The 11,794-nt window shown below is 40.3% G+C and overlaps 1 protein-coding gene across 1 annotated transcript; it reads left to right on the top strand.

Moving 5' to 3' along the window:
* The first annotated feature begins 4,466 nt into the window (after positions 1–4,466).
* LOC139365959 (PDZ domain containing 11) lies at positions 4,467–10,614 on the top strand. Its single transcript, XM_071103023.1, has 6 exons — positions 4,467–4,518; positions 7,019–7,122; positions 7,238–7,378; positions 7,544–7,642; positions 7,802–7,862; positions 8,024–10,614. Exons 2-6 carry the CDS (start codon positions 7,030–7,032, stop codon positions 8,056–8,058), a joined length of 429 nt encoding a protein of 142 aa, XP_070959124.1. The 5' UTR covers positions 4,467–4,518; positions 7,019–7,029; the 3' UTR covers positions 8,059–10,614.
* The last annotated feature ends 1,180 nt before the right edge of the window (positions 10,615–11,794 follow it).

Genomic DNA, 11,794 nt, shown 5'->3' with positions numbered 1-11,794 from the left:
CTACACAGTGTAGGAGGAGAGAGAAAAAAAGAGTGAGGGGAAAAACAGGGAATATATCTGTGTATTAGGGCCATCCCTGTTCAATAACTTCCTGAATAGAAATTCTAAGTTGGGGAACTGCTGACAATGGCCAACCCTGTGGGGTTCTGTGAGTACCACGGAGAGGCCTGAGAGTGAAGTCCCACCATAAGACACTCAGTTCCGTGGGAGTAGGGAGGGAGAGGAAGAAGGAGGAGGGGGCTCATCGTCAGCAGGGGGTTGCAGTGTAGAGATGTACAGACTTCAACCGGGGGATTAGCTCGGGGGACTGGCGACCTGTTTTTATGAAACCAAAGATAATAAGCCTTCACAATATTGAAATATTACTCTACAAAGAGAGCTAAAGATGGATGAGGGAGGTGAGGGAAGAATATTCAATGAACAGGCTGGGGCAGATACATGTAAACCTGCTACCCCCTTATTCTCTTCACTGGGGTGATGATATTGAATTAGGGCACGGTGCCCAGTGCCCACATAACAAAAATAAAAAAACACATGAAAAGTTTAAGAGTTCTACCACATTGTAAACCAAATTGACATTAGACCATCTAACTGATCCATTTCGGGAAAGTCTGACAAGTCTTTTTTAAAGCATGAGCTGTTAATTCATCAAGTTAGAACACTCGTTGAGCTTTCCTTGAAAATGAATAACTATTAGCCGATTGTAAAAACAAGCCAAATGTTCTTGGTCAGTTTTTGTTTTGTTTTGGATTTTCGCCATTAATATGTATCAGATAATCAAATGTATGCTGTTGGTCAAGGGCTGAGGTGTGTTAAGCAAACTTCAGACCTGACACATTTCGTTTGAATAGGTATTTTGTCCACAAGTCCATAATCCAAAATAAGTATTTAAGAAAAAGAAAGAAAAAGTCAACACTTATAGAGAGGGGCCAGTATGAAATAGTGTGAAGGTATTTTGTGCTGAGGAAAAGCCCTTCTCTATAAATCAGGTTGGATTGAGGAGAACCAAATGATCACAGGAACAGGTCGACAATGGGAAAGAAGTGAAAGTCAAGAGAAATCTGAGCAAGGAAACCAGATCATTTGCCAATGTAATGTAAGTTGTCTATGCCTACACATCTACAGAATGTAGGCACAGAAGTGAATTTCAGGATGCTTGGTGGAAACCTCCTTTAAACCTACCACTTCTTGGCCAGGGCTCCCTTGAAAAAGAGACTATGTCAGCTGCTACAGAATCATACAGTCTCCACAGTATGTCATAATACAATACAACAGTGAATAATCAGTGTGTTCTCAGTCCTTGTACATCCAGTCTGGCGTCAATCACTATCATCAGATTTGAGGAACAATCCATAACATTCAGTATCAAGTCTAGTGACCATCAACACTGAATGCCACAAACAGATCACTTGAAATTATGTTTATTACAGAAAATCTCCAAATGCTAAACATTGTCTTGATCACACTAAACTAAATACGAACTTTAGTGATCTTAAATGTCCCCATTACAAGAAGAATAAATAAATGCATGGAATAAAAAAAACGTCTGACAATCTACAGGGAGAGTGTTCCGATAAGCATGGGCCTAAAAAACAATAAATATTTGTTAGAAGAAACATCTCTGTTTCTGAAACAATTGTATAAGGCAGCATTTACTCGTAACAATAGTAATGTGAAGGCCAAGACAAACTCGGCAGTGTTGCGAGTGTGAGAAGGCATGATTCACAACTTGGCACACATCAAGCACTGGGACTTGGCAAAAAATGTACATAGCATATCAATGTTTGTTGGATAGATGAGGGTAGGCACAGGTAGTCAGGTATTCAACACGGGAATAAGGAAGGGTTACCGATCAGAACAGATAAGGTGAAAAAAAACAACATTTTGAGCCAAGATTCCAACATGTTTATCACCTACCTTTCTAAATAGAACTTTGAAATGGAATCATGCATGCCCTTTTTTCCCTTCAACATTTATCATGTTGTAATGATCCATAAGATCCTGGGCATGACAATAGATGTTATGTTTTGAGAGTTGTCATCACATTAAGCAATAATGACTTTCTCAAACTATGGTGGTGAGAAGGTTGAGACATATTGGGACGAGTTTGATTCAAACCTGATTGTTCCACCTTTGAGAACTTGACTTTAAAATGAGGAAATAGAATGAAATGTCTCACAATTTATTGTGACAATGTCCATTTCATCCCTCAATGTGGCTTAACTGACCTGGATTTGAAGTTAAAAATATTTAATTAACCCACATGATGACATAAAAAGGGAATAAAATGTCATACAAAAGTGAGTGACAGAAAGCCTACTATTGAACCCTTTCTGTGGTAAACCCTGTACTGAGTGAATGTTGTTATTTAGAATGTGGTCTGTCTGCATCAGAACCACATAAAGTATTGTATCTACAATTACAGGACATTTCACATGTTCTCCTCATTTGACCAAAGTTTAAAAACAACTTACCATTGAGCATGAATAACTATCTCAGTTCAAACTCAGTGGTTAACCTGGTCAATCAATTTAGTTGAAATATGTAGATATATTAATCAATTTGAGTTCATTTGACAACGCATTAAAATACAATTGGCTAGTAAAAGGAGTGAGGTGCATCATACCTTGAGATAACATGTGTGCGTCTCTTTTGTAGTGTTGCAACACTGTAACAGCCAGTGATATTCTGTTCATCAACTTGTTCTAGTCCAGTCCACTATATTTCGTTACCTCTTTTCTGTGTCTGTTGTTCTGTCATCCACTCCCGTTCTTTGTGGAAATCCGTGCCCGGAATGTAAATGAATCATAATGAATGGGTGCAAGTTTCTAAAGTAGTAAGGGGAGGGGTACGTGGAGGAAGGCAAGTCGCCTGAACGCACGTAACCTACAATTGCAGATAAATGCTTTGAGCGCATTTTTAATAGTATAGGTAAAGTAGAATGTACATGTCTAGGGGTAGAGGCAGATACGTGTTTCACATTGCCTAACTCATCAATAGACTAAATAAATGGAGAGTTCATATATGGTTAGTCCTATATAGGGATAGTTCACCCAAATTACAAAACGACACATCGACAGGATTTGTTGGTTTCCTTACCCTGTAAGCAGTCCATGGACAAGGTGAGATAACAATCCATGCTTTGGTTTGGTTTCCCTGGCACGGTTTCCACATGCTAACAAAGCATGGAGTGCCGTCATACATTGTACATAGACTGCTTAAAGGGTAAGGAAACCAATATGTCATTTTGTAATGTGTAATATCCCTTTAATAGTGTTAGAACACCGTTAGGGCTTCTGTATGCGACGTCTGCACTATTTCATACAGAACTTTAGGTCAATACTACTGCTCCGAAAACAGTTCAATTAAGCTTTAGGGAACTGAGCACGATTTAAAACGTGTCATGTGGAAGTTGTTACTGAGACTTATATCCCTTTCAGCAACATTACCTAGCCACACTTAAAAGCGCGACAGAATGCATGTCATGCTCTATTTCTGTTGGAAATTGTCTTACAAATAACTTACAAATAGCTCATCTACTATTGGCCAAGATGAACATGTAGGCTACAAAGGAAAAAGACACCTGGGTTTTTCACAGGAGGTGTCACGATTCTCGCCGAAGATAGTGCCTCTTCCTGTTCGGGCGGCGCTCGGCGGTCGTCGTCGCCGGCCTATTAGCTGCCATCGATTCCCTTTCCGTTTGTTTCTGTTTATTGGGTACACCTGTTTTGAGTTAGTGTTTGTTTGTAGGCTATTTAAGGGCACTAGGCCCGCTGGGTATTTGTGCGGGCTTGTTCGCTGTTATTTTGGTGTTGGTGTATAAGTGTATTATCATTATTTTCCGGACAGTTTTAGTCCTGTGTATTTTGGACGGGTGGTTTCTTATGCCCTAGTGTTGGCATGTCCATGTCTCCGCTGTCGTTGGAATAAATAGATTAATTTACGATATTACCTGCTCTCTGCGTTTGACTCCTCCACCGCACCATTTGTAGAAGTCGTAACAGGAGGTATACAGAGATTATAGGGCTATTGCATTTAATCTATATCTGTTCAGTTTATATTTTGAGTTTTGCCTAATTGGTGTATTTTAAATATGGGGGTCATATGGGTACTGGGGAACACCCCTATATGAACAGTCTGAATCCCATAGGGGCATAATACATGTAATTACAGAGATATTACGATTAATTCTCACATCAGACCACTACAGTCCTCTGCTAGGCTACACCTTGAAGTGCAATAGCAACATATCTTATATCTGGAGCAGATGTTATGGACACATACACTGAATGTCGGCATCTTAACTGAGCACTTGACCATGTTCGAAATAAATATGAAACATATAATATGCTTGTATTTATTTAATTGGGTTCTATGTAAACTACTTTCATACTCCTATTATAGAGTCTATATATTACAGCGGGGCTCTCTGTAAGTGCACATGCGCATCCATTGCATCGATGATTATAATGCGCCAGCAGAGCGTTTGTTTGAAAGGGAAATTGTCTTTTTAGCCTGGTAAGATCTTTGTTGTTGCTATTTGTAGCTAGCTAGAGGCCATGACAATAAAACAAATGTTTAGGTTTTGGATTCATTGTAACATTTCATGTAATCTGTAGTTTACTTGCTACACTTGCAGTATTTTGTCATCACCGGCTACTGTAGCTAGCTAACAACAAATGTTAGAACAGGTTGCTGTTGCTATCATGAAAAATGCTGCTACTAATAATGGCTGAGCTGCTAACGTTATTGGAATTGAATATGATTCAAGTCCCTATTCAATACATTTAGTGACCCACTTATTGCTTGTGAAATTGCATTGTTAATGCGTCTGTAATCTCTTCTGCCCAGAATCAAATTTCTGGAAATCATCTTCTTTATATTCTTCTTCTTCTTCGATGGGGTTCAACGGCGGTTGGTATTCAATGTTGATGGTGTATTACCGCCATCAGCTGGACGGTGTATTGAATAAGAAACAACAACAAAAACATTGCGGGAAATGGGGAAAAACGACATCATACAAAATTAAACATGTCAACTAAGAAAACCCATCCCACTTCTTCAATCTCATTCCACTTCAAAATACATCCCTACACAGGGGCGGCAGGGTAGCCTAGTGGTTAGAGTGTTGGACTAGTAAGGTTGCAAGTTCAAATCCTGAGCTGACAAGGTACAAATCTGTAGTTCTGCCCCTGAACAGGCAGTTAACCCACTGTTCCTTGGCCGTCATTGAAAATAAGAATTTGTTCTTAACTGACTTGCCTTGTAAAATAAAATAAAAACAGGATCAGAGGCCTGTCATGGCGGAACATTCACAGACAGGATTTTTTGCACCGCCTGGGCTGTGAGTTCATGAAGACCCAATAAACGTTCAGCAGCATTTCACAATGATTCCAATTTTCTTAGACTTCTTCTCTCAAATCAAATCAAATCAAATTTATTTATATAGCCCTTCGTACATCAGCTGATATCTCAAAGTGCTGTACAGAAACCCAGCCTAAAACCCCAAACAGCAAGCAATGCAGGTGTAGAAGCACGGTGGCTAGGAAAAACTCCCTAGAAAGGCCAAAACCTAGGAAGAAACCTAGAGAGGAACCAGGCTATGTGGGGTAGCCAGTCCTCTTCTGGCTGTGCCGGGTGGAGATTATAACAAAACATGGTCAAGATGTTCAAATGTTCATAAATGACCAGCATGGTCGAATAATAATAAGGCAGAATAGTTGAAACTGGAGCAGCAGCACAGTCAGGTGGACTGGGGACAGCAAGGAGTCATCATGTCAGGTATTCCTGGGGCATGGTCCTATGGCTCAGGTCCTCCGAGAGAGAGAAAGAAAGAGAGAATTAGAGAGAGCATATGTGGGATGGCCAGTCCTCTTCTGGCTGTGCCGGGTGGAGATTATAACAGAACATGGCCAAGATGTTCAAATGTTCATAAATGACCACTTGTGCTGTTCAGTTTATGACCATTGCAATAAACAATACAAAGCCCACCTTTTTAATATGTAGCATTTCACTATCCCTTGGTTGATGAGAACTACCATTGTTTCTTACCCCCCAATCATTCCTTCCAATCTCACCGCCTCCAGATAGGAGACACGCTGAACACTCCTTACCCTCGCCACCTCGTTCTCCTTCACCCTAAACACGGGACCCCAGGAATTCAGGCGCATGTTGACTTCCACAGTTGCAGCATTTCACTTCATCTGGCATACGATACTCTTCTCTTCTGCACACCCTTGACACATGGCCAAATCTTTTACATTCATGAAGCTGAAGGGGCTTGTGCACAAAAGCTCTTACAGGGGATTTCGTGAATCCTAACTTTATACCAGAAGAGAGAGACTCTTCCCCAAAGTACAGTAGCATGAATGAAGTGAATTTATTTTTTCCAGGTCAGTCAACATGCACCAACCATTCCATCAATGTCTTCAGTAACATCCTCTGCCTTTATTTACATACAGGAAACATTCCACTCATATCTTTTTTGTTGTTTTCTATAAACAAGCTTCTTCTGCACCATAAATGAACAAAAAAATCTAAATGAGACCACTTCTTGTGACTCTCACCGACTCCAACACATTCCAGATTATCCTGGAGAGGTTAAACGGATTCCCCAAGTAGCATTGATCCAAAACCCTCACTCCGACTAATAATGAGTCTAGTGGTTTCCTATTTCCCAACATAGCTTAACTTCTCGTTTCCCTTTTTCTTCGCCACTGTAAACCACTCAATCTCAATTTCTGCCAATCTTCCTGTCCACATCACCAATCCTGAAAATCCTCTTGGCCATCCATAGCCAAATGAAGCCCCCCACCCCACCCCAAAATGCCAGGTGCACCCCAAAATTGTGATTCGCTAATTAATCAGGGACGCAAAAACCATGGAGCGCACCTGACCGGTAATTGTTCCTCATTAAAACCCTCCTATCCCACACAGCCCCCTAAGAAACGTAACATTTTGTTTTGGAGACTATTGCATGCAGAAATGATCATTGCCTATGTCTTTTTTGAACCAATAGGTTTTGAAACCATGGACCAAAAGATCCCATATGATGACTACCAACTCCCTGTGGTCTTTTTACCTTCTTATGAGAGTCCCCCAGCGTGGATAGCCCCTCAGGAGGTATGAGCCTGAGATGACATCCATACCTTGTCATAACACTGTCAACAGCCAGTCTAGTTCACTGCCACCTCAGATCTTCAATGATGTTCCCTCTGTGTCCTGTCTGTCGGTGTAGCGGATCCACCATCCTGACTACAACAATGAGCTGACCCAGTTCCTGCCACGCGCCATTGTGTTGAAGAAACCTCCAGGTGCACAGCTAGGCTTCAACATCCGTGGGGGAAAGGCCTCCCAGCTGGGCATCTTCATCTCCAAGGTGTGTGTGAGAGAGAGAGGCTGAGACTGGTGCAACTGCCCAATGAGTGCTGATCTAGCTAGCCTACACTTTTCAGACACTTTCATTGTTTTTAAATATATGTTTTTGCTTTTTCATTTTGTCAGTAATCTCCCTTCTCCTTAATCTTTTTGTGTATGTTGCTAGGTGGTCCCAGATTCGGACGCCCACAGGGCAGGGCTCCAGGAGGGAGATCAGGTGCTGTCTGTCAATGAGGTGGACTTCCAGGACATAGAGCACTCAAGGGTCAGTGATGTACTGTAGACCATACAACACTATACACACACAACACTACACCTTTTGATAAATTACTTTATTTTGAACCTCAACACTAACTTGTGTTTAAAAAAAGGCTAATTGATTTCGGAATACATTTCTCATAGAAATAGTTTCTTCTCCTCTCAGGCTGTAGAGATTCTGAAGACTGCCAGGGAGATTCTGATGAGGTTGCGCTTCTTTCCCTACAGTAAGCGTTGCTTTCACCTGCTCCGCCATGCAACATTAAGAAAGTGCCTAAATTTTATCTACTGTAAACGGTGCCATTCATGCTTTATACCTTATTATGTCGCCTCTGCACCATGTGAAGTTGATTTGAATGGTTGTTATGTAACTTCCTGTTTCCCATAGACTACCAGAGACAGAAGGAGAGGACTGTGCACTAGGTGACAGAAAGGTTCCACGGGAGAGTGAGAAACAGTATGGTTACATGCACACAATAATATGATTATTGTGGATAGTACGGTTAATATAATAGTTCATTTAAAACGTTTACATGCTTTGCAAGAATAACAATGTCCCAAATAATCCTGTTTACATGAACACATCTGAAATCAGGCTACCTGATGGGACTTTTGAGAGATAAAGAAAATCGGCAATCAAAATAAAACCTACCACAGTGACCATGTTATTTTTGCGAAGACTATTTGATTTGGAGTTCGGATATGTAACGTTTGTGTATGTCAAAGCTATTTCTAAAATTAATACTTGCAGTTTTTCCAAACTCACTTCACTTGCGCATAAGAGGGGGACTTGCGCTTCCGGTGCTGGCACATGCACAGATCAAATACACTGTTTCCATGTCATAATAATTAGAAAGCTTACTCAGAAAACCAGGTGTTTTATTATTATTATAATACTTTGTTTATATATACAGTACCAGTCAAAAGTTTGGAAGCACCTACTCATTCCACGTTTGTTCTTTATTTGTACTATTTCTACATTGTAGAATAATAGTGAAATCATCAAAACTATGAAATAACACATATGGAATCATGTAGTTACCAAAAAAGTGTTGAACAAATCAAAATATATTTTATATTTGGGATTCTTCAATGTTGCCACCCTTTGCCTTGATGACATCTTTGCACACTCGGCATTCTCTCAATCAGCTTCATGAGGTAGTCACCTGAAATGCATTTCAATTAACAGGTGTGTCTTGTTAAAAGTTAATTTGTGGAATTTCTTTCCGTCTTAAAGCGTTTGAGACAATCAGTTGTGTTGTGACAAGGTAGGGGTGGTATACAGAAGATATCCCTATTTGGTAAAAGACCATGTCCATATTATGGCAAGAACAAGAACAGCTGAAATAAGCAAAGAGAAACAACAGTCCATCATTACTTTAAGACATGAAGATCAGTCAATTGAAAGTTTCTTCAAGTGCAGTCGCAAAAACCATCAAGCGCTATGATGAAACTGGCTCTCATGAAGACCGCAACAGGAATGGAATACCCAGAGTTACCTCTGCTGCAGAGGATAAGTTCATTAGAGTTACCAGCCTCAGAAATGGCAGCCCAAATAAATGTAACAGACACATCTCAACATCAACTGTTCAGAGGAGACTGCGTGAATCAGGCCTTCATGGTTGAATTGCTGCAAAGAAACCACTACTAAAGGACACCAATAAGAAGAAGACACTTGCTTGGGCCAAGAAACATGAGCACGACATTAGGCCGGTAGAAATCTGTCCTTTGGTCTGGAGTCCAATTGGAGATTTTTGGTTCCAAACGCTGTGTCTTTGTGAGACGCAGTGTGGGTGAATGGATGATCTCCACATGTGTATTTCCCACCATGAAACATGGAGGAGGAGGTGTTATGGTGTGGGGCTCCTTTGCTGGTGACACTGTCTGTGATTTATTTAGAATTCAATGCACACTTAACCAGCATGGCTACCCTGGCATTCTGCAGCGATACGCCATCCCATCTGGTTTGCGCTTAGGGGGACTATCATTGGTTTTTCAACAGGACAATGACCCAACACACCTCCAGACTGTGTAAGGGCTATTTGACCAAGATGGAGAGTGATGGAGTGCTGCATCAGATGACCTGGCCTCCACAATCACGTGACCTCAACCAAATTGAGATTGTTTGGGATGAGTCGTACCGCAGAATGAAGGTAAAGCAGCCAACAGGTACTCAGCATATGTGGGAACTCCTTCAAGACAGTTGGAAAAGCATTCCAGGTGAAGCTGGTTGAGAGAATGTCAAGAGTGTACAAAGCTGTCATCAAGGGTGGCTATTTGAAGAATCTCAAATATGAAATATTTTAACATTTGTTTAACACTTTTTTGGTTATGACATGATTCCATATGTTATTTCATAGTTTTGATATCTTCACTATTAATCTACAATATAGAAAATAGCAAAAATAAAGAAAAACCCTTGAATGAGTAGGTGTTCTAAAACTTTTGACCAGTAGTGTATAAATTATATACACTATTTACAGTACTCTGACATGCAAACTACATCAATTGAAGTGCATGTCAGAGGGACAGATTCTTAATGGAAGTTCTCATCACTGACAATGCCATCAAGGGCTTGAGTGTACTGGACTAAAGCTGGCAGTCCTTGTGATTTTTATTTTATTTTTTATGAACCATTCTGCTTTCACTCACCTCTGACCAGAACATTGTGAATACTAAATGCTAAACTGGTTACCCCTATTGTGTGTGCATGTATATATGAGAACAGTGTAATGATCTTCAAAAAATATTTATAATGCACCAGGTTATAAAAATGTATGTCTGTACATGTCATACCAACTAAATCCACTGGAGGACATACAAGTTAAAGGAATGATTATTGACCTGCATAGTCATGTTCTTTTAGCAATAAGAGGGGTTGATTTGTGTGATTTGAAAGGGGCTATTGTGTATTGCGGCACATTACATTATGTACAAACATCTGTTCGCTGTTGTTATTTTAAACTGAGTTTTATATCCGTTTAATGGCCTGCTGACTGAATCATTTGAGGTTATCCTAAATTAATCAACATACTTGAAGTGTTACAGAACGCCAAAGTAACCAGGGTAACCACGCTGAGAGATTTAGTCTTGGGCTCAGATACTATAAGTTACATTTAAATGTACATTTGAAGGTTGTATGTTATGCTATATGGCAAGGAAGTTACTGATCACTGTATAAATATCAACAACAACAAAACATTTGGGGTACACACGTTCTGGTGAGGCTCAGAATCGCTAGGTAAGCGGTTATAGGTAAGCGGTTATCGGTTTGCTGTGTAAGTGTGTACTAGGGGTTAGTGCAGGGTGAAAGTGTGTACTAGGGGTTAGTGCAGGGTGAAAGTGTGTACTAGGGGTTAGTGCAGGGTGTAAGTGTGTACTAGGGGTTAGTGCAGCCTCTCCTTCCCCTCAATGTGAATGGATGTTACTTTTCTTTTAATCTTATATTCTGTTGTTTTTCCCCCTCCCCACCTCCCTGTCCCCCTTGCAGAAGTTTTCAAAGGTTTTGCATAGCCTTACTCTTAACTATGGCATTGCCAACTAGGCTAGGCAGTGCAGCAACTAAACTAAAGTTGGAACATGCGTGGTTTGAACCACCCGGTAAAAATAAAAAGGGTATTTGCCCATTTACAGAAATTAACGGTGGATATAGTGTATCTCCAGGAAACACATCTACGCATGACGAATCATTCTGGACACAAACGGAGAGGATTCTTGTAGATATTACGATCCAAGTTTCATGCAAAGTTATGTGGCTTTCCTATTTTGATTCATAGAGATGTTCAGTTTGTAGAATCAAAAGTTATATTGGACAAAAATGGCTGTTTTGTTATTATGCAGGACAAACTATTCAACATTGTAAGGGTTGTCATCTGTGGAAGAAGGTGAGGACCAAAGCGCAGCGTGGTAAGTGTTCATAATTTTAATTAAAGAAAGCACTGAACACTGAATCAATACAAAAATAACAAAATGAATGAACGAAACAGTCCTGTCTGGTGACATACACACGTAACACAAAGACAGAAAATAAACACCCACAAAACACAGGTGGAAAAAGGCTACCTAAGTATGATTCTCAATCAGGGACAACAATTGACAGCTGCCTCTAATTGAGAACCATACTAGGCCGAACTCAAAAACCAACATAGAAAAACAAACA

The sequence above is a fragment of the Oncorhynchus clarkii genome, chromosome 14 (genome assembly GCF_045791955.1).
Source record: "Oncorhynchus clarkii lewisi isolate Uvic-CL-2024 chromosome 14, UVic_Ocla_1.0, whole genome shotgun sequence".
Lineage (NCBI taxonomy): Eukaryota > Metazoa > Chordata > Actinopteri > Salmoniformes > Salmonidae > Oncorhynchus > Oncorhynchus clarkii.
Note: the sequence above shows the minus strand (reverse complement) of the source record. Positions and strands in the feature narration are given on the sequence as shown.

What these genes read in the sequence shown, in the direction of transcription:
- LOC139365959 (XM_071103023.1), top strand. Translation starts at nt 7,030, where the DNA reads ATGGACCAAAAGATCCCATATGATGACTACCAACTCCCTGTGGTCTTT. An exon ending in CGTGGATAGCCCCTCAGGAG is followed by an intron (nt 7,123 to 7,237) that starts GTATGAGCCTGA and finishes CTGTCGGTGTAG; the next exon opens with CGGATCCACCATCCTGACTA. An exon ending in AGGACATAGAGCACTCAAGG is followed by an intron (nt 7,643 to 7,801) that starts GTCAGTGATGTA and finishes TTCTCCTCTCAG; the next exon opens with GCTGTAGAGATTCTGAAGAC.